A 23,548-nucleotide genomic window follows, 5' to 3' on the forward strand; every position below is an offset into this window, starting at 1 on the left:
AATATTGGAGGTAAGAGGGGCATAGGACAAAAGAAAAAATCTTGGCTACGAAATATCAGAGATTCGACAAAAGGAAATGAATTAATTTATCAAGCCCAGAACAGAGAGAAATTTGCCATATTGATCGCCAAAATCAACAGAGAAGACACTTAGGAGGAAGATCAATGCCACAGGAAATTATTTTCAGAACCTAGAGAATTGAAAAATTTTTAATAAACAATATTAGGTTTACCAATAACACAAAACAGCCGATAATTCAGAAGATCTATGAATATTAATAGAAAAAATATTAAAGTGCAATGATGAATATGGATTCTAATAGTAGGTGGCTCTCATAAAAAAAAATATCAAAGCAATTTACATTTTGAAAACTAACGTTGTTTTTAGCAGAGATTTGGCACAAGTCTTTAAGATATTATTGAAGAAATGTTATGTATGCAGGGTACTATACTATGGCGTTGAATATTCGACTCTGAATCGAGACTTCATGAGGAGATATTGTTAAGGATTCATAAGTGGATCACAAGATAGACAATAAAAAAAAATATATAACGTCTTGGAGGCATATTGGGTGAAGAGAAATACGGCATCTTTTGATATAAGACTCTAAGAGTGTGGAAACTCTAGGAAAATCTGAAGAGAATGTTATAGTCTCAACAAAACTATTTAGAGCAGTTGCTTCTAAAGTTAAAGTGACCATAATGATTGGCCAACCTCTGTTTCGGAGACGTCACTTAAAGATAAAAAGATATTGAAATAAGTGAAAAGTTAATGGTGCCGCTCATAGGAAGAAAAGCATAGTAAATAAGATAAAAAATACACAAAAAAAATAAAACATCATATTCAGCAATCCACAGAACTTAAAATATACTAGATATCATAAGCTTTTACACAGAACAACCAAGAATTGCTTAAATGTTTCGGGAGAAAAGTTCTAAGGAAAATATATGGAGGAATCCAAGAACAGGGTTTGAGGCGTAGGCACCACAACTTTCAGTTATATAGAAGTTTTGGGGAACCTGACGTTGTAAAATGTATTAAATTAGCACGCCTTCGATGGATAGGACATGTAATTAGGCGAGATGAAGATGCAACGATCAGAAAAATTTTCGACCGAAGAGGACCACTGGGAAGACGAGCCAGAGAAAGACCAAAACCTAGGTATCAAGATAACATAGAGGATGATCTAAAATCCATTGGAGTAAAAGCATGGAGAAGAGTTGCCAGAGACAGGGGCGAATGGAAGATTGTTTTGAAGAAGGCTTTGGCTCATAACGAGCTGTAATGCCACTGATGATGATGACCATAAGCTTTTATAAATTTTGAGACATTATGCAAATAAAAATAAATGTCGTATGTAGTAGAAATATCTCTAAAATTGATATTTACACCATAAAGCAATTTATTACATACAAGTTAAAAATTTAAAAACTGGCGGATGCGCTGGTTATAATAGATGAGGATAAACTAACAACAAAACTACTAATATAATATACTGCGCGGCAAAGTTAGAGATATTACCAATATAATGGTAATGGTCCTTCATTCTGTATTAATTGTTTGTAAGAAAACAATTAAAAATTATTATAGTTTTTAAAAGACATAAAAATTTGAGACCTTATAAACAGAATTAGACCAAAAAAAATAAGTATTAACGAAGCACCTATACAGCCATTTGAAAATCACATCTGTTCTTTCAAATGTGAAAAACTAATATAATTGTTTAAAAGTACTTGACCGATTGTGCCCATCTTTTGCAAATGTTGTAACTACATAAAAACTCACATTATGAAAAGTGTTTTAAATGTTTTTATTGTTTATTTTATTAATTACTTTTTTGTTTATAACCATTTTTTAATTTAAAAAATCTCATGTTAATGAGCAAGTATTTTCAATAAAGTCGTCTGTTTAACGTTTTTATCTAGACAGAGTAGTTTCTTCACAATATTAATATGAATAAAGAGTCGCTTTTCTGCTTAAATGTCATGACGCAGTAAAAGTATCGACAACCACGAGATAATATGTCTTATCTATTGAGTTTCACCAGATATTCTAGTCAAAAAATAGAGCCCATTAATTTTTTAAGTGATTTTTCGGCTTCTTTTCATGAGATCATAAACTAGAAACAACTTTTCTTTGAATATAGAAAACAAAAAACTATAATTTATATATATTATATAATATATATGTATATATATATATATATATATATATATATATATATATATATATATATATAATATATATTTATATATATATATTAATATAATATATATATATATATATATATATATATATATATAATATATATTTATATATATATATTAATATAATATATATATATATATATATATATATATATATATATATATATATATTATATATTAACATATAAAATATATATTTATAGCAAGTCACAGTAAAGATTAAATAAATAAACATTATTTTCTATATTTCTTAATGTGGCAAATATTATAATCTTTTTCCACAAGAAAAATGTTTTTCCTGTACTCGGCTGTAAACCATAAATCACAAAAAAATTATTTTAAAAATCGTTTAGAAAAAGGTGTATTTCAGTTATTACTCTTTCTTACAATACTAGCATAAAATGACAAGTTGTTCACTAGCTATTCATTAACTTAAAATAAATAAATTTCTCAGCTACCAAATGTTCGTTTTAACAAGGTGCCTTATTATTATCTAAGTTAAGATAAAACTTCCTCCCTTAAATACAACCTCATACAGAATATTATATAACTGCTATCATACCTTGATCTCTCATTCAACCTTTTCACTCATATACTTTAACTTTTTTTAAATTTTTTAAGAATTGATCTAAAGTTCAATCATATAATACAACTTATATTCAGCTAATACAGCATAACAATAACATTAAATTCAATCCATATATTAACTCATATATCCACCCGCATGAAATTGCATCTTTTCGTTTTGGTAATTAATAACTCAGTATCTTACACATATCTGCCATCTATATTTTAGGTACCAAATGTTGTTTTAACGCACATATTCACATTATTCCTCCATTCTTTCAGTTTATCTTTGATCTTTCATATCTATATTGATGTTTGCCTACCTATAATTAAAAAAAAATTGAACTTCATCCCCCATCTATACAATACTTTTTCTACAATTTTTTAAAAACTTTAGCGTAGATAACCCTGACATATTGATATTTGTTACTGTTAGCTGTTACTGAGAAGTAATTAATTAAAATTTTTAGCATATTCAATTATAGATATTGTCCACTATAGCCGGTTACATTAACTATTTTGTACAGTCCTAACATGTCATCTTGACCAGTTGCTATCAAGGGTCCTTATAGAGACTACGTTTTAGAGCCAGCACCCCAGTTTGAAAGCCTTACGTTGCCATAAAGTAAATTATGTTTCAAACATCCTATAATATTATCAGCAATAGTGTAATTTAAGACTAATTAACAATATTTAATCGATATCGTTTAATTGTTATCGTCCTTACTCGACGAAATGAGTACAAAAATGGGTATTTATATGGGTAAATGGTTGATGCATAGTGGATTATAAATAGTCCCAGTATCGCTCTGAATGGCTTTATTAAGCTTGGACATACAGTTTACTTTAATTTCTATCGACATTTCACTTCATCTTCCCTCACTAGAGGTCGCTAGTAGCATACTCTGGTAATTATTTTTTCCTACAATTGCCATACTGGTCGGTGCGTAAATCCAAACGTAACCGTATATTTATTTTAACATTTAAAAGGTTTTTACCCTTATATTTGGTGGCTTTAAACATTTAAAATTTAACCTTTACGTTTGTTTTACCTAATCAAAGTGGTAATACTTATTCCAGGTAACAGCACTGATAATGTAATATTCATTCCGGAGGCGTTCTGTAGTGTAGCCCGAAACGGTTCCTTTAAATAAATATACCTTTTTATTAGGGATTTTTTTATTAAAGTTTTCTTTTTTTCGGTACTTTTTATACTTATATCACCAAATAATTAATAATTGCAGATATTTTTAGATCCTTATATAGTTATAAGTACTAATATAACTTTATATTCAACTCCTATTTAATTGTTCTTCTCTTCCCACATACAAAAGCTCGTTCCTTTTGTAGTCCAATACAATTACTATTTTTATTGTAATAATAGTCAGCGAAGATATATGCGTAGAAACAAGATCCATAGACAAGGTAATGGCCTATAAATACCTAGGTCATGAGATTCGCATAGGAAAAGATAACCAAACCGTTGAGCTTCTCCGTTGTATAAGACTGACTTGGGCAGCCTTCGGTAAGCTGAACCATATTTTCAAATCGTCTGATATACCAATATGCCTTAAAAGAAAAACGTTTAATCAGTGTGTTTTGCCAGTGTTAACTTACGGTGCCGAAACGATGACCATGACAAGGAGAACAGTTCAAAAGATCCGTGTGTGTCAAAGGGCGATGGAGCCTGCTATGTTGGGCGTTTCACTACGAGACAAGATCCCAAATCGCCAGCTACGACAAAGAACAGGAGTGGCTGATGCAGTAGAGAGAGTAGCAACACTAAAATGGAACTGGACAGGTCACGTGGCTCGAATGACAGACAATAGATGGACAAAGCAGATACTGGAATGGAGACCAAGAGATGATGCCTACGGAAGTAGAGGTCGTCCACCAACACGTTGGACTGACGATCTAAAACGTTGTCATAGGAATTGGATGCAAAAGGCACAAGATCGAAATAGATGGAAAATTATGAGGAAGATCTATGTCCAGCAGTGAATAAGCGAAGATTGAATGATGATGAATAATAAAAATACTAATTGCATTAAAATGCCCCAAGAAATGAACAATATTTTGTAGTCCAATTCTAACGAGCTAAACCTTAAACTAAACATAAACCGTAAGCAGTAATTAAAAACGTTAAAACCGATAAGACTTTAGGATCTTTTTTTTTCGTCTTTATAGAGGGGGGATCTGGAATCTTCAAAAGACATCTCAGTCCAGGACGCCGCCTGATCAACTTTAGTGCAGGATTCGTTCTTCGTACTCCCGGCGCTGTAAGGCCGCTGTAAGGCCAACATCACTTCCGAATCACTACCTTTATTCATTCATTCTCCATTCATACACATCCACACCCTATTCATCAGCAAGGAGGCTCCCTGTCTCATTCCAGGTAGCGCGTAGAAGACACTCATCGCTCCTAGTTCGGCATCATTCCCAGATGAGCATTTCCTCCTTCCACACAGTCTAACTCATGCATTCTAACTCACACAGTGTGACCCATTTTTCTAGCTTCAGCTTTTATTTATATTCAAGACTTTAGGATCTAGATATGTCTATACTAGAAGTATACATTGTTCCATCACTTGTATATTCATTTTTCTTGTAACTTCTTTCCATTTAATGTTTATTAGATAGTTTAGTTTTCCAAAGGTGTTCCACGCATTTCTGATTTTTCTACTTAAGTCCACAGTCTACATTTTTTATTGAAATTTCTCGTCCTAAGGCTCTTCTTATCTACAAACTATTTTTTAGTTGTGAGCTTAATGTTAGACCGTTGTTATGTGTCGCCAAATAATTTTAGCAATAGAATATGCCTGTGCCTTACTCCTCTTTTAACCCCTTAGTGGGTAAAAAGTCTTGTTGTTATTTACAAAATATATATTTATTTCCACGCTATATTCCGTTGTTTTTGCTAGAATTTAAAATCCTATGCTAGCTATATCAAAGTAAATACCCAAGTGGGGTCCTACAGAGACCCCATACGTTAATTCTCAATTGTAAGTTCTGATAAAATAAGAAAATATTTTTATTTAAAATAATTTGCTGTTATTTCGGGAAAATATATAAAATTTAAATAAAGTTTAAAGGAAAACCATATTCCGACTTTTTTGTAAGAAAATAACAATAATAATCTATTTTGTTACCCTGGTTATCTAAAAATGTACAATCTGATAAACAATGTCTGCACAACACTGACTCTTTTTTTTCTATGTGCTTTAAAAACAATTTTTTTACAAAAGATAACACTTTTGTGTAGGTATCCACTTGAAGTAAGATATAAGCAGTAAACATTCGCTGGTCATTCCGTGTGTGAATTTGTATCAGCCCGAGTGTCTGACGATGCAGGGATGCGGAAATAATGTGACAACTTTCTATTGAAACCAATTCATACACGGATTGTTTGACAAACTGTGCCATATATTTAGCTTTTTAATTCATGAGAAGCAATCACAAAGCTTTTTCTAAAATCTCGATCCGCGTTTGTTTAGCTTTTGCATGATCTTCAACCAAGGGGCTAGATGATGTTTTATAACGGGATTGCTGCTTTTAGTTTGTCTATTTCAATATTTACTATTGGATATATGCCTACTCGTATATTTTGAATTTATTTTTAATTTTTATTCTCTGTCTCACTATTTTTTAGCCCCGTCATCAAGAGTACCCTCTAATTTATCATCATATGTATCTTTGAGGAAGGTTTATGTTTGGATTTATATATTAGCACTGGCAAAATCAGAATTTTATCCAAAGTACTACTTATTTGCCAGAAAAGTTTTTCTACATGTTAATTGGTTTATTTCATAAATAAGTTAATTAGTTAATTAATGAGGTTTAAGCAAATATCACTATACAAAGAAACCTTGAAATATGTAAACTAGTTACCGTACAAAGATTGTATAATGAAGTAATTATTCTATTTTTACTTAATCAAAACCAAACTCAAATTGTTATCTCTTTTGAATAATTTTTCTTCCTTCATCTCGCCAACAAAACCTTTTTAATGATGCATAATTCTAATATTTCCGCTATTCAGTAAAATCGAATTATTCAAGCAATTTCCAGTCTCTATACCTATTAAACCTATTCAAGTGCTCTGCTGCTAACGACTTCCGAGCAGATATTAGTAAATAGCTTCAATTCTTTGTTGCCAGAAATACTCTCGATATTATCCTCCTTCATTATTCTTCAAATATGCAGATATATACGTAATATATTTATACAAAACATTATCAAATAATGCACAAATTTATCTTTTAATTGCTAAGACATATTTAATTTATTGATTTGCTTACATTAACGAAATTTTTTGCAGTTCGTTTTTATTTTGGTTCTAAACTACTAGCCAAATTAATGCAAGAATAACCTTACATAACTGGTCTGGACATAAACTTTAAAGCAAAAGCTTTATACATAGGTATCGAAAGTTTTCTCAGTTTTTACAAAAAGCTTACTCCAAATGCAAATGAAACCTAAAACGCATACAAGTTATGTGATAAAGCATATGCCATGAACAATATTTAAATTAAAAAAATCGGTTGCCTGTAAAGTCGGTTTTACGGGCGAAGATTTTACGTGACAACGTCTTTTTCTCGGTAGAATATTTATTGATATGAATATTATTAAATTGCACAATAGTTGTTTGAGTTGAAACGCGCTGTTTCTTCTCAATCGACTGAATTACGATTGATTGCAGAGTGATTTAAACTAATAATTTACTTAACACTATCAACATTTGTCAATAGTAAGACATAGTAAGTAGTTGTTGTAAATGACGAATCTAAGCACTCCACATTTTCACTACAGACACAGCTGACGATACTTTAACCACACGTGTGAACTTGTATTATGACGCTTTCTCGGTTTTCCAACGCCAAGAACGCTCGAGAAAGACAGAGACACAAGCACGCACCGATTCAACGCGCCTAATTCTCTAGTGCTGCGCGCGCAGCGGACCGATCATGTTTGAGTGGGAGAGAGACGCAAGGCATTCGCCGGTCCGGCGGGCCTCTCTCTCGTTCGGTGACTCATCGTAACAGACGTGAGCGGGCGTTACACTTTTTCATGAGTGACTCCGAGCCACAACCTAATTTAAGACGTTGTCACGTCAAAATTATAGATTATTGATCTTTTGTCACCTTTATTAAAAAAACTTTGAGTCTCCTTTTTTTTTGAACAATTTGATGCAAATTTTCAGTACTACAAATACATGCGCTAGTAATAAAGTCATGGAATGAGTGAAAGGCCCTATCATTTGTAAAACGGATATGATTTTCCCAATACACAGAAAAGTTCAAACTTTGAAAGTTATCCAGACATAAATCCCTTTTCCTCAGATTAAAAAATATTAATATTATTAAATCATAATAAGCTTCTTTAACCCTTGATTGTTGAGAATTCCATGGGTACAAAGAGTTACTAATGTTGAGGTACTTCGTCGGATGTGTAAACAAAAAGAATTACTAAGAATAATTAAAGAGAGGAAAATGCAATACGTGGGTCATGTGTTAAGAGGCAAAAGATACGAATTACTTCAAGTTATAGTGGAAGGAAAAGTACAGGGCAAAAGATCAGTAGGAAGACGCCAGAACTCGTGGCTCAAAGATCTGAGGAGATAGTTTGACCGCTCATCCGTAGAGATCTTTCGCGCAGCAGTTACCAAAACTACAATTGCCATTTGGATCGCCAACCTTCGAAAGGAGACGGCACCATGAGAAGAAGAACCCTTGATTAATAATAATATTAATAATTATTACCAACAAAAGATCCATAAATTCCTCGTGATAGGAATCACACCAATTTCGTAGATGCCTTCATTTCAAAATAAGTGATTATTCTGTTCAACAATATTCAAATCTTATTCATTTTTAAACATATTTGGAGTATCTTAATTACACATGTGTTATTATTTCTCGGAACCACAAACTTCTCGAGTAAATCATTTTGGGATTTTTGCAGATTCTAAGACTGAGTCGGTTACTCAACCATATAGTCTTTATATCATTCAGTTTAACCAATATTTCAAGCGTTTGAAGACTATTTTTTTGACACACTCATGTCCAGTGTAGGGCAATATTTGTTAATTTTATCTGTTTTACAATTCGCTGTCCCGGAAATATAATTATAATGACACAATTATAAAATTTTGAAAAATTACTTTATTGCATTAAAGGGATTTAAACTGCATTTTCTGTATATTTGTAAATCGTCGTAATTGTACTTACGAAATCCTCTGCAATGCCGAAATTCATAGGTACAATTCGAACGATTTACAAATATGTAGAAAATACAGTTTTGATCCCTCCAATACAATAAAGTCATTTTTCAAAATTTTACAGTTGTGCCAATATACTTCCGGAACAGCGAATTGACTTCTTTATGTTTAAGAATATCCAGATAATTATCAAATATATTTCTTAATAAATATTTTGAAAACGTCTGTAATCCTTTTGGTAACTTAGGTGATAAATACGATAAGCAAATTAAGAAGAGGAAACATCTGAACAATCTGCAAAAAATTTCACTAGTATTATTGTATAGATTATTAACTGTGTAGCTCAGTGGTGCAGTTTAGCAAGCTTATTTCAGTGTTAGTTGGTTAGTGGCTGATTTAGTCCTCCGCCAGAAATTTTTTTACGTAATAAGAAATTTCAATTCATAGAAACTTTTAAACAGTGATATATATATTGTTATGATTGTTTATTTTGACTTTAATCTTAGTTTATTGAGCCAATAAAAAAGAATTATAACTTATTTGTTATCAAACGTAAAATAATCCTTATATTACCTGTGTTCGATGGATTCAAAAGATTTTCTAGTTGTCTTTTATCAGGATAGAGAAGAAACGATAAGAATACAAGTATAATATATTACAAAGATTTACGTTTCTTTATTTTATATGAACGAATAAAACAATTATTAAATTCTGTCGTTATCTTATCAATCAGCATACAAGAAAATAAATCAAATTTTTATGATAATAAGATTATAAAGCTACATAAATTTATATTACGTGAAAAACCAATTTTACTTAAAATTTTCTTTACTTGAAACAAAAAAAAACAACAAAACTTTAAACTTTTGATTAGCCTAACAAAACCTCAGTTCTTAAATTTGAATGCTAATGACCATGATGTCGAAACGATCCTTCACAGATATAAAATTCAATTGTACAAACACTTACAGCTTATTTTCTTCTTGAGTTGTATGTTGGAAAATACCCAGAAAAGTCCAGTCTCCTCAAAGATGTGATCTCTCCTCTTTGGCACCTCGGCTCTTTCTTAACGTCTCTGCAAACCTCCTGCAGACTACACAAAAAACACCTGATTCACTTCTCCAAACTCAGCTATTTATTTATGACACCAGGACCTCCTTTTGTCAACTTGATGCCGTAAGAATACTTTCACATATACTTTATAAAATGCCCACGGTAGATACAAGGACCTTTTTAAATCTACTTGTTATCTCCTTCTTCAAACTATTCACTTCTTTTCGTTACGCCGGTATCCAAACTCACGAACCACACCCTATCTTGAGACAAACGACTGTTTCCTTTCGATGACCAAAATATGACTAACTTCTCCTCTCTCATGATCGACTCACAAATTCCCATTTAAACACGACCGTCTAATCAAAAGCTCAAATTGTGTTTACCATGATTTTGGAAAAGCCTAATTTCGGTTTCAGAGAAAAACTAAATAGCTTACTTTAAAATTGGTTTTTTCAATACATCATTTATACATATTTCAAAAGATTAGAATATGGTCATTTAATACTCGACTATACAAACAATGAAAAGATTAACTTACAGGTAAAATGTCTTCTAATTCTAAACAAAGGTTTTTTGATAATTTTGTTTGAAACGGAAAAAGGTCGTTTGCCAAACAAATTTCTATTCTTATCTACACTAAATCTTATCTTAAATTACTATATACATTTTTGTTTATAATGATATCTTGAAATTTTATTTCGATGGATTTTTTTATTTATTTTTCTTTGGTTGGGAAAGAAAAAGTATGACAATATATATATATATATATATATATATATATATATATATATATATATATATTAACAGATTACTAAATATAAATATGTCTAGTAATAAAAAATTCAATTGGTATGGTCGACCGCCAAGTCGTTTTATCCTTATTATTATTCTTAGTAAGCCCTTATTTTAATTTCTGACTCGAATATTTTCGTTGGCCGTTTTAAATTTCTGCTTAAAAGCTTATCGACTGATGGCTCTTTGGTGGCTTTTTTATACGAAAATAGAATTTAAGAGTTATTTAATAATAATTTATTCCAAATGTAACCTTAACAGAACTAAATTCAACAATTTTGAGTACTTTTATATCCAATCTCAAAGATGAAATCTACGAGTAAAATATAAAAAAATATTTCTTAATACAGACCATACATTGGTTTAATATTATGTATTATTTTGTAATAATCTGTAATATTAATATAGTCTGTTCGCTGAGCTAGGAAATATTTTGGCTGATTCCGTGTCGGAAACACACAAAAATTCCTGTCTCCCAATATTAATAGCCAAAATAAATTGTTTGCAGACTTTCATTAAAAGAGAAGAATTATCTTGAGTAAAATATTAGCGAATATTAATTAGTATTGATGAAAAATATTTTAATTGGTAAATACTAATTTATAATCGGCTAAAAAATTTCAAAAATATTATTTGAACATTTGCTTAAGAGCGTAGGCGCAAAATTACGGGCCAATGCTTTTTAAATGCATTCTTTTTTTTCGAATCCTGAGCAAACTAATAAATATATTTGAAAAATTTAAACGCAGAATGAAAGAATACATTATTACCGAGCGTCCTGAAGTCCCTGAAAACTTTTATAATGTTTATTTTAATAATTTAGAGGGGTGAAAAAAAGAGAAAATTTAGTTGATTTTGAATTTCAAATATCTCATTCAAAAAAACTTTTTGTTTATTCTAAGGGACTTTCGGCCCTCGGTAATAATGTAATCTTTCATTCTGCGTTTAAACTTTTCAAAAATATTTGTAAGTTTTCTCAGGATTTGAAAAAAATGAATGCATTTAAAAAGCATTGGCCCGAAATTTTGCGCCTATCGAAGCATTAACATTTTGTAACTAAACTACACGTGAATAATGTTTACTTTTAAGAAACAATTAATATTGGATAGGAGCACTTGTACTTAGATGTATAGTGACTTACAGCCATTTTCAGTCGAAATCAAAATAAAACCAAATAACCATAAATAATTACTAAATATACTAGGCAGTTGCGACTGTGGACTTTTGGTCATAAACTACTGCACTCAATTTGTTTTTAATTTTTAATTGATACGGGCTAGTATGTGGGCTTGATTGTATAGTAACTTTTATTCACTTCCAATCAAAGTTAAAATTTAATCAACGTAGCATAAAAATTGTTATTAAATTCACTAGAAAGTTGGGAATGAGATCAGTAAACAGAGTATAAAAGCTTTTGTGGACAACTTTAATATTTGGTGATAAAATAAACTTTTGGTTTTAAAAATTTAACATTAAAAGACACCGAAAAATCTCAATTATTTTTAATTTGGACAAATTCAAATGTAATTATAATTTCGAATTGTTTTTAATTCCCGGTTTCCGATTCTTCTAGATTAAAGATGATCAAATAAAATGTTGAAATCGTGGAGTAAAATAAAGTGTTATTGACATCTACCTAATTATTACACTATGTAGTTGTTAAGGTAAATATTTATAATAGACTGCGTCCCAAACCAGTCCTGAAGCTATATTCATAATCTCACTAAAATTGCTACGATTTATTAAATAAGTGTATTGCCCTCTGCATAAAACAAAATCTTTGAACTTTTGAAAGCTGGCAAATATAATTTAAACCAAGGAAATAATTGCAGGCATTCCCTCAATACATATTAGGCAATGTTTAGTTTGCAGGAAGTTGAACAAACTGTAATTAAGCTACCAATCGATATGTTTTATAATTAGACACGGTGAAACTATAAAAATTTAGGAAATTAAAATTAATGTGAGATTACAAATAATGGACTAATTTGAGATTGAACATAATTACTGTTAGAGTTCTATAAATAACTGTATCGAATAAAAATATCAAAACCGGATAAATTGTAATAAAACTATAAATAACTATATAGCACTATCTATTATTATCCTTAAAAATTTAATTTTATATGTACCGTTAAGTGGTATTTTGAAAATACCAATATCGTAAAATGTTGTGTAAAAATGTCAAATATCGAAGAATTGTATCTGTCAAAACCTGCTCTACCTTTCCATTAAATCTTCGTTCGTATACATTAGGTCTAGATTTTTATTATTATTTTTACCTTTGTATATCTCACTATGTATTTTACTACAATATAATATCCCAGATTTGAGCTTTGTGTTTCAAGGCCGTTCAGTGGACACGTGCATACTATTGCATTGTTTCATGGAAACTTTACCTGCAGATTCTATAGCAAAGAACCAACCTGTAATATCCAACCACATCTTTTGCATCATTTAAAACAACTAGATCGCAGGAACAACCTCTTTTAGTTGACTACCAAGACACTAAAAGGCTCCAGTGTATTAAAATATGAAAATGAGCCTATGTGGTCTTTTCCATGTTATCGAGGCCTAGGTAACCAATTTTACTACAATATCCCCCACATACTTTCCTAATGCATCTGGATTTTGCAAGCAACAGCTTCTTCTGCACCAACATCCAGCTATTCAACATTCTCGAAGACCACCAAATTTTGTCAAGTTGGTTTACTAACTCGTGTGAGATCTTCTTTATTTTCTCTCTCACTGGTTGATCTGTAAATACAATAAATATTACAGTCTTTTGAGATTTTTGGATCTTAGCTACCTAGGGAGTTAGCTTAATTAATGCTTTTGCGATTAAGAAGAAAGAAGCTGTTTAAGAATGCATTATCTATTGCTTTTTAAGTGAGTTATTTCTTTATTTCTCGCGAAAAATTTCATTAAGCTTTAATCGTCGATATCTAAGAAACTAGATAATTTTAGAAGACCCAGAACGTCTTCAGAATCCCTTTGAAATACCAATTGATAATCGAAATGGTAATTATAGTTTTTTTGCATAAAAAATTTCTGCAAATGAGATGTCAAACCATCTCAGCAGGTCCTTCAGCCATGAGTTCTGACACGTCTTCCTAATTTATATATGTACGTTAAAGGCATATATTCTTTTTTCTGTCTCAAAGTCCATTGTTCAACTTTCACAACCACAAAGCAAGACATAGAAAACATAAAATCATTTGAATTTTGAGCATTAGACTAAGCATTATATGTTCATATAATTTTCCTCCCTTGTTCGTTTCTTGATATAATTTCTTTTTGTGGGTTGTATTATCTGTTGATATTTGATCCCAAATCTTTTATGAAAGTTATCTTTTCTGTTATTTGTGCCTTGGCATACAAATGTACGTTTATTGGTCTTTTTAAAAATACTAGAATTATGATTTTGGATACATTCAGATTTAAACTGAATATTTCTCTATAACGAACTACAGACGTTATTAAATTTTGCAATTTTTTTGCATTGTTTCCTATAAGAACGGTATTATCAGAGTACCTGAGGTTGCCTAGGCTAGTTTTGTTGATCATGATCCACCTTGGACTTTATCTAATGCTTCTCCAAATATAGGCTCCTAATACAGATTCAATAGTAGCGGTTCAACAATAAGTTGGGTTGCTCAGGTTATATCATTCATTCACTTGCTAAAACTAAAAAAGTGGCATTGACATCAGATTCCTGATCAAACTAGCTTGCTACAAGAATCAGTGCTCATCTCATTGATGCTTGGCTTATATATTGCAAAGCAGCTAGAAACACAATTAAGAAAGTACGGATACACCAACGATCGGACTCTCATTGTAAGATGTAGAATCGAAGCATTTAAGGATGCTTTAATAATAGACTTGAAGAAAATGGATATATAATTTAGTAAATGAAGACTACAACAATATGACTCCAAAACAGATAGTTAATATCATCTTAACAATAAACTCGATGGAAAAAAACTCTGCATGTGGTTTAAAAGCAATATTCTTAGGCACAACAAGGCACCGAAATACAAACATTATATATTAGTAAATTATTTTTAAAACATGCAAGCAACTAAATTTCTGCTACTTACAAACAACTTTCTAATGACAATATATCTTTCAGGTACTGGAAGAGGCAAAGGAGGAAAAGGTGGCGGAGGAATGGGAGGAGTCATGGTCATCGGTCTAATGATGGGCAAACTACTAGCTGCTCTCGGCATCGGTGGCGTTGGTCTTCTCGCCATGAAAGCCCTTATGGTGTCCGCTCTCGCCCTTATGCTCTCTGTAATAATAGGTCTCAAGAAGCTAGTCCATTCCGACCACGAAGAACATGGCCACACAGTCATCCACGCTGGAGGACATGGTCATGAATACCGAAGAAAGCGAGAGGCTGCTGATATGGCCTATCACGCTTGGAATAAGTTCAAAACAACCTAACTTCTTTTAGGGAAACTGTTGGAATACAAATTGTTATTCGAATGTAGGATATTTTTATAAAATATTTGTATATTTGAATTTCATATTTTTCTATGATACCGTAAGTTGTTACAATTGTAACAATGGAGTATATTAATTTTCTGTGTTTTGTAGTTAGTTAGACTAATTTATTGTTATTTATTGTTAATTTATTGATTTGTTATGATAATATCCAAATATCTTGACTTTACTTTCTGTTAAACTATTGTTCTATTTTTAATATTTACTATAAACAGTTTTTCGCTCTTTTTCTTTTTAATATTAACAAGAATAATCATAATCGTTATCATCATCATCATCATCATCATCATCATTATCACCTTCTTTATCAGTATCTATTTAATTTTCTTCTTCATGCTATTTTAACTTAACTTTTTTATCCTTAATTTTTTTCTCTTATTATCTATTTTTTTTCTGTTTATCCTTTTATTTATTGTTTCTTTTTGCTGTTAGAATTTCCTTTAATTTTAAATATTTTTTCTGTTTTAATGACTATTGTAGATGATTAAAAATTGAATTTTACTTTTTAAATAAATCAACATTCTAAAACTATGGTTTTTAAATTATCACTTTTTTATTAAAGTCTGTATGTGAATATAATATCCATATTTACCAATTTATAGGATTTTGCGATCGAAATAAATTTATGAAGGATCCGTTAGTATGTGTATTATTTTATAGATTTATACTTATGCGTTCATAAATATTTTCTTAACAATAGGGTGTTTATTGATAATTATTGGAAATAATAAAATAAGGATATTATATTCCCCAACAAACTTTACCATATTTTCTTAATTCTTAACTCCTCTCAGATTTCCTGTTATTGTACAGTTCAACGTTAAAATCAAAAGTTGGAACCTCTTTTTAATTTTATAACAATATGTTAACCCTTTGGGCATAATCTGTGTTTTAAAAGTGTTTAGTTTGATAATTGGACGAATTTCATTAAATCATCTATAACGAACCCAGAACTTACCTTCTCGCTTTCAACAGAAATCTATATATCCTGCAGAACAAGCTAGGTCTAGCAAGCTTTAAGCTCTGTTAGTTTCTGTAGTTGAAATTATAAGTACGATATCTTTATTTTAAGCTATATGCCTATCATAAGATATACGCAGGTATTGTCAAATTCAAAATCAAAGTCGTGTTTAGTATGTTTATGGTCAACGCTTTGTCAGTCTTAGTTTTAAATATTTTTAAAACATGTACCTATCATCAGACATGCGCAGATACCTTACAACAATTAGTACAACCTAGAACAATTAAAAGACAGGTATTAGCATAGCTTTTTTACGGATTTTACCATCGTAATAATAGCTAACAATGTTAAGAACGCCTTAAAAACTTATTTACTGTATATAGTGTGCGCTTGCTTATGTTTATTTGTCTGTCTTTTCGTATTTATCTCAACGTTAAACACAAAATACATCTTAACCAATTATTTCTATTTATTTAGTATTCATAAAATATTTTTCGATTTATAAACTCATCTTTTCTCGATGTTATACTTTTATTCTTCTTTTGACTCTCTTCTGATTTCATTGAACTGTTGTAATTTTTATGAAACGTAAGTAAAATTTTACATGCTTTTTATTGATCTTTGTAATTATTTCCAATAATTTTTGTTCTGCTTTGATCTTTAATTATTATTATTTGTGCATATAATATAACATGCAGCAACCTTTCAATCAATTCCTATCGTCTGAGCGCAAGACGTTTACAAACAGAGAGTGCGAATAAAACTACATGTTATCTCTTCAGCACTTCGTGTTCAGCGCTTCGGCTTCTGTAAAGTTTGAGACCGATCAAGTAGAGCGAGGAAAGATTTAGCATGTAGTTTTATTTGCTTTCTTTCTCTTACAGTAGTCGTCTAGTGCTCAGAGCATGAACGCTACCACGAGTAAGTGTATGCTTGAAGCCTGAGACAGCTTTTACTGCTTCAACTGTTGAACACTGTTGGTATTTTTATTAAAAAATAACACCATAAATGTATTACAAACTATATTTACAGTCCCTGGGTGTACTTTGCAGTACATTATACACAATCATACTATAATTACTTCTTTTTATTTAAGTTCCGCTCCTATCGGAGATAGGAAATCGTTTTTGCAATTATAATGTTGTTGGTTACATGCCTGAATAGTTCAATTAAACTGTATCCAAACCATTTACGGAGATTGCGTATCCACGAGATTTTACGTCTTTTTAAGCTTCTCTTGCCTTTAATTTTGCCCTACATTATATTCCATAATAGTTCGTATATTTCGCCTCTCATAATATGCCTCAAGTATTCCAACTTCCTGATTTTTATAGAATTTGAAACTTCGCATTGTTTTCCTAATTGTTCAAGAACTTGTGCGTTTGTTTTGCGATCCATTCATGATATTTTCGATATGTGGCATCGGTAACGCCATATTTGGAAGGCTTTCAGGTTTTTAATGTTGGATTCTTTTAGTGTCCAGGCTTTAACCCTATAAAAAAGGGTGGAGAAAATATAACATCAAAGCATTCTTGTCCTGACCTTTGCGATTGCGATTAAATAAAAGTTTACAACTATTTTGAAAAGTTGACCGTGCAATTTCACGGCAATACTACAAGTATTGAATAAATAGCTAAATTTTGAACTTATCTCTCTTTCTCTCTTTTTTGCCTACCGTCTATTGGGTATACACAGCATGAAAGTTTAACTCGAGATCCGATCAACTTCTTAGGTTAATGACCTAATGATACCAAGTGACCGTAATCATAACCCACTGATATGATATTTCCCCTTTTTTTACATTTGATAGTCATTAGAACGCACTGGAGCCCTTTTTAGTCTAGCGCTAGTTCTATTTCCGCCATTCATCTGGGAGGTTAAAGGTTCCTCTACTTCACGACTCTAATTCCCAAATGAGGACTACAATGATCTATCATTATGTGCAAAATCAGTATTCTTCTTAATTTCCACTTTAACTAGGGAAGCCCTCAAGTGATAACTGTTTCGCCTGACCACTTTACCATTTTCTTTCTGCACTAAATAAGATCTGGATGCCTCATCTACTCTTTCCAGAATTTTACCTGGTCTCCATTCTCTACCCTCTCTGACACCTATATTCTCTGCTGGCACTATTTCCCCTCTTACCTTGGTGTTTCAATCATAATAATTTTTATATTAATTTATTTTTGCCTCTAGTTTCTCCCACTCCCACTTTAGATTTATGTCTTTGTGCTTTTTATTTTATGGTAGCTTCGATCTAAGAAAATTGGGCCGGTGTTTTATCTGTTCCATTTATTAGAGTATTGCGATACTTCAGGAGCGCCATATCTAAGTCGTCACAATTTCTAAGCATGTTTTTTGCAATTTGAACGACTTATTCTGCCTGCCCATTAGACCGTGGATAGCGGGAACTGTACATTACAAACCAAAAATCTCAGTCTTTAGCAAATTGCTAACAATGCCACAAATTACAAGGCATGTTATCTGATATGACTTCGTAGGGTATTCCGTGTGTTGAAAAAAATTTCTTTAACTCCTTGATGACCACCTGAGAAGTTTTTGAATTAATTTTCACTATATCGAGCCATTTAGAAGTGGGGATTATCCATTATCCTACTGACTGCGCCAAGTAATAATATTGTATTGTGTTCAATACATTTATTTAAACATACTTATTAACAAATGTCTGCAAGAACCAACAATATATAAATTCCCATGTTCTAACAATGATCGCTCTCGCAAGTAGTGACAACTGACAACGAGTCCCCATACATTGTGCCTAGAACCCCGTGACCGTAATCATAACCTACTGATATGACAGACATATACGTTCACTTGGTAAATCTTAAGTAAACTGTGACCGAATTTAAAAGATGACATTCCTATTTCACCAAGTCATTGAAAATGAATCCTATATATTCCTGCAAATTTGAATGTCGTTAAATAATTAAAGTGGCTGTAGTTACTATAATTTGTATATAACAGGCATTTAAAGCTTTTAAATTTTAAAAAATTTAGATTTTAAACCTTCTTTTTAAAATTTTTATAGCTTATATTCTTTTTTTTTCCATGTACGATACTTTTCTGTCAATAAATTTGTGTATCTTTCTTATTAGGGTCCTCAACATCAATATATGTTTACATACATTGTTGCATAAAATCCAATATGACTAACTTGTATTGTACACATTCTCGATGGCGCGATTACGATATTAATAAATTTACATCGCCATAAAGGTCTTTGTATATGAAATTCATATTGTTCTTTCGTTCCGTATGAGGTAAAGCTTTTATTAATACTAGCCCCAAACATTGTTTATTTTCTTGTGATTTTGATTTCTAGATCAATAATATAAAGTTTGATGAAAAATATGTAAATTTTAGCTCATTGTCAATAGGTTGTATTGTTTATTTACTTTTTAAGTAAAAATTCTCAGGTTTAAAGTACAATTTCTAATAGCAGGTGTACAAATTGCTGAAATTTAACATTTTCTGCTCATTTTTATAAATAATTTTGTAAATATATACTTATTTTAACAAAAAGTGAAGAATATATATAGTACAGCATAAGGGTAAACTTTAAAGCTTCGTTTAACTTAAAAATAATGTATTTAACAATAACTTACAGCAACAATCAGTTTTATTATTAAATTTAGCATTATGTTTTCCTTTTTCTTCTACTTCTAGATTTAATGAAATAGAGATCTCTTGTTAGATCTTCTTTTCTATGTATATCTCTTTGTAGCAGTCTTTCGATTTCAAGGCTTCGTTTAAATTTTTTCTACATTCTTCTTTGTTTTCACTGTGCCTTTGTCCATTTGTTTGCATGAGCGTATACTACCAGATGTGTCCAGGATTTATTGTTTCCAATCTTTGTCATTTACCATTTTCAGGAGCTTATTTACCTTATGTTGTTGAAAAAGCATTATTTATTTATTTTTATTTATTTATTTAAATCTTTTATGAATTTAGACTATTTAAGTAGTTTAAGCAGTAAAATAAATAATCTATGTTAGTTTTTTAAATAGTTTTTTAAATACTCAGCGAGTGAATGAATCCCTGTCTTTGAACATACTATTAATTCGGTTTGATATACTCTGTTACTCTACAAGCGGCAATTTCTTGGCTTTTGATAAATTGATTGTAACATCAAATAACTTTTGAATAATGTCACGCGTGTGAAAAAATCACTGTCATTTCTATCATTCCACTACATTTGTTATTCACTGTTATTCTTCTTGCTAGAATTCTATCGTTTATCTTTGTTTTATTCCACCCATGCAAATTTTTATTAAACTTTTATTAGTAACCTTATTTTTTTAACTTTACGTTACTTTTAGATTGTGGCTCTTTCATCTATTCCTTCGATTGGTTTTACCCTTACACATTTAGTTTTGTTCTTCATTCTTAGCCTGTAGAAAACATAATATTACTAGTCTAGAGATAAAACAATTTTTTTGAACGAAAAATTAAAATATCTAGTCAAGATTATTTATTTTTATATGTTTAAATATTTTCATTGTCACCTTCGTTAATTATATCTTACAAATCCTTTTTCTTTCTGGATGTTATAACCTTTTTTCTTAAAATCATTATACATATCTTAAGGAAAATTAAATTTCAGCATTTTTAATAATACATTTTTAAATTGTTATTTTGCAATAACACTGTATACACAATATTTGAAAACCAAATAAAACTTGTTCTTACATGCGCCTTTTAATTAAACTTCTTGACCTTTCTTCTTCTAAATGTGCCTATCTTCTAGTAATGTTGGCGACCACATAGACCCATCTCATTTATTTTATTCACAGCAGCTCGGAATACATCGGTTGACGTTAGACTGTTGCCCTTATTGTTGCCTTTTAGAATCAACTGTAGAAGTCGATATTGATCATTAAACATAATGTGGCTGAAGCAAACCAATTTTTTTGGCATTTAAGGTTTTAATAATTTGTTTGTCTTTTGCCTCTGGAGAATAGTAATGTTAGTTGTAAGGTAATGTGGTGATCCTCTTAACATACGTCGGTAGCACCACATTTCAAATGTCTCTAACCGTTTTGTGGCATCTTAGAGTAGGACACGAAAGAGGTAATATCTAAAAATTCTTATGCTAAGTTAATACCTAAAGATAAATTGCAGAGCTTCTGTCTTTTTTAATACGAGTTTTTATTTCGTAGCTATGATTCCAGGTATCCTTAATACTGCAGCCCAAATAGTGTGTTCTCTCCACTCTTTCTTAAGGTGTATCATTTATTGTTATATGTTTATGTTGGTGTTCTTTCCAATGATCATTATTCTTGTCTTCTTACAATTTAGTTTAAGGCCGTATTTGTAACATGTTTCTACAACATTATCCATCATGTTTTGAAGCTACTGCGCACTATTTGCCTGCAATACGGTATCGTCTGCATATCTAATACTGTTTATAAATTGGCCATTTAGTGCAATCTTCTTTTTATGGTGCCTATCCGTTACGGATGTTGGACACTAACATGGCTATTCTGACTTTGTTGACTGCTGCCCTGATAAGTCCGGTAGTGGTTAAGTTAAACCATTTTCGCAGGTTATGCAGCCAGGATATTCTTCCTCGTCCTGGACCTCTTTTCCCATGCTTTTTACCTTAAGTAGATCATATCGTTGTTCATTGCGCATTATATGGCCCAGGTATTTTAGTTCGCGCTCTTTACCCATTCTATGTATTACTTCTTCGTTGGTAACTCTGTCTCTCCAGGAAATACTCAACATGCGTCTATAGTGCCACATCTCAAATGCTTCGAGTCTCTTCAGTGATGCTTCAGTTAAGGTCCATGACTCCACGCCATATAAAAGAACGGAGAACACGTAGCATTTTAGTAAACGAACTTTTATTTCCAATTTTATATCGTGGCTGTTAAAGATTTTTTTCATTTTGACGAAAGCTGATCTTGCCTTCTCGATCCTTATCTTAATTTCCGTCGATTGGTCCCACTGTTCATTTAAGTTTGCACCCAGATAACAAAAGTTGGTGATTTGTGCTATAGGTTGTTGGTTAATAGTAATTGACCAGGTGGTATCCTATTTTTGCTTATAACCATGTATTTGGTTTTTTGGATGTTAAAATCAAGCCCAAACCTGCTACTTACTTCTGCCATCCTGGAGACAAGTATCTGCAGACCTTCAAGAATGTCTGCAAAAATGACAGTATCATCAGCGTATCTTATGTTGTTCAATCGTTCTCCGTTTATAAGTATTCCTTTGTCTATGTCCGTTAGCGCTAGGTTCATAATGTGCAATACCAACTTCTTATTCGCCCAAGGCTTCTCTAAAGATGTTTTCAAATTATATGTTAAATATTGTTGGTGACAGTATGCAACACTGTCGAACTTCTTTTCCGACTGTGAAGATCTCGGATAGTTCATTTTCGAATCACTGTGTTCCTTTTTGTTGAAGGTATAAATTTAAGATTAGTCCTAAAACCTTACCATTGAGTCATGATGTTTTTGAGATATCGATTAGTTTCCCATATAAAACTTTATCAAATCTTCTTCTTCTTTTTTCGGCATCATAACCCGGGATGGGCGTTTGCCTGTCTGGCTATGTCCTTCCCTTTAAATCTCTCTTGGGCTCTTCTCCTTCATTGTCTTATATTCATAGTTTTCAGGTCGTCTTCCACGTCATCCAACCATCTCGTCCTGGGTCTTTCTTTTTTCCGCCTTCCTACCGGCTTTAACTGTAACATTTTCTTTGTCGTTTTTGTGTCTTCGTGTCGCTGAATATATCCCAACCATGACAGTCTTTGACTTTTCACATATCTTATAATGTGATACCCTTCATTCAATTCATTAACCTCATCGTTTCTCCTGATTCTCCATGTGCCGTATTTCTCTTGCATCAGGCCATATTCTTTTCTCAGTATCTTTCTGTCGAATGGCCTGAGTTGGGCTTCCTCTTTTTTCGTCATTACCCAGGTTTTACAACCATATGTTACTACGCGTCTAATCAAAGTTCTTTAGATAGTCATTTTGGTTCTATTGTCTAATAATTTCGATGTCATCATTCTTTTATTAGCATAGTATGTAAGATTTCCACTGGAAATACGTACATTAATTTCGCTACTTACGGAATTCTTATTGATTTCTGTGCCCAGATATGTAAAGGCATCGACACGTTCAATAGTATAGTTGTCTATTGCTATATTATTTTTATTCTCAGGTGTTCTTTTGATGGTCATGTACTTAGTTTTTGTTTCGTTTATTTTAA

At 31.4% G+C, this 23,548-nt stretch overlaps 2 protein-coding genes across 2 annotated transcripts in view; one reads left to right on the forward strand and one right to left on the reverse strand.

Moving 5' to 3' along the window:
• Positions 1-20,907, forward strand: part of Osi5 (Osiris 5) — a 42,459-nt gene extending 21,552 nt beyond the window's left edge. The window contains exon 2 of the mRNA XM_072535522.1: positions 14,972-20,907. Within this exon, the coding sequence (XP_072391623.1) occupies positions 14,972-15,285 (314 nt within the window). The 3' untranslated portion in view covers positions 15,286-20,907. The remainder of the gene's footprint in view (positions 1-14,971) is intronic.
• Positions 20,908-22,922: 2,015 nt separating this feature from the next.
• On the reverse strand, positions 22,923-23,249 carry LOC140444637 (uncharacterized). The gene has a single exon (XM_072536401.1). The coding sequence runs from the start codon at positions 23,247-23,249 to the stop codon at positions 22,923-22,925; it is 327 nt and encodes a 108-aa protein (XP_072392502.1).
• Between the last annotated feature and the right edge of the window lie 299 nt (positions 23,250-23,548).

The sequence above is a fragment of the Diabrotica undecimpunctata genome, chromosome 6 (assembly GCF_040954645.1).
Source record: "Diabrotica undecimpunctata isolate CICGRU chromosome 6, icDiaUnde3, whole genome shotgun sequence".
In the NCBI taxonomy this organism is placed as follows: domain Eukaryota; kingdom Metazoa; phylum Arthropoda; class Insecta; order Coleoptera; family Chrysomelidae; genus Diabrotica; species Diabrotica undecimpunctata.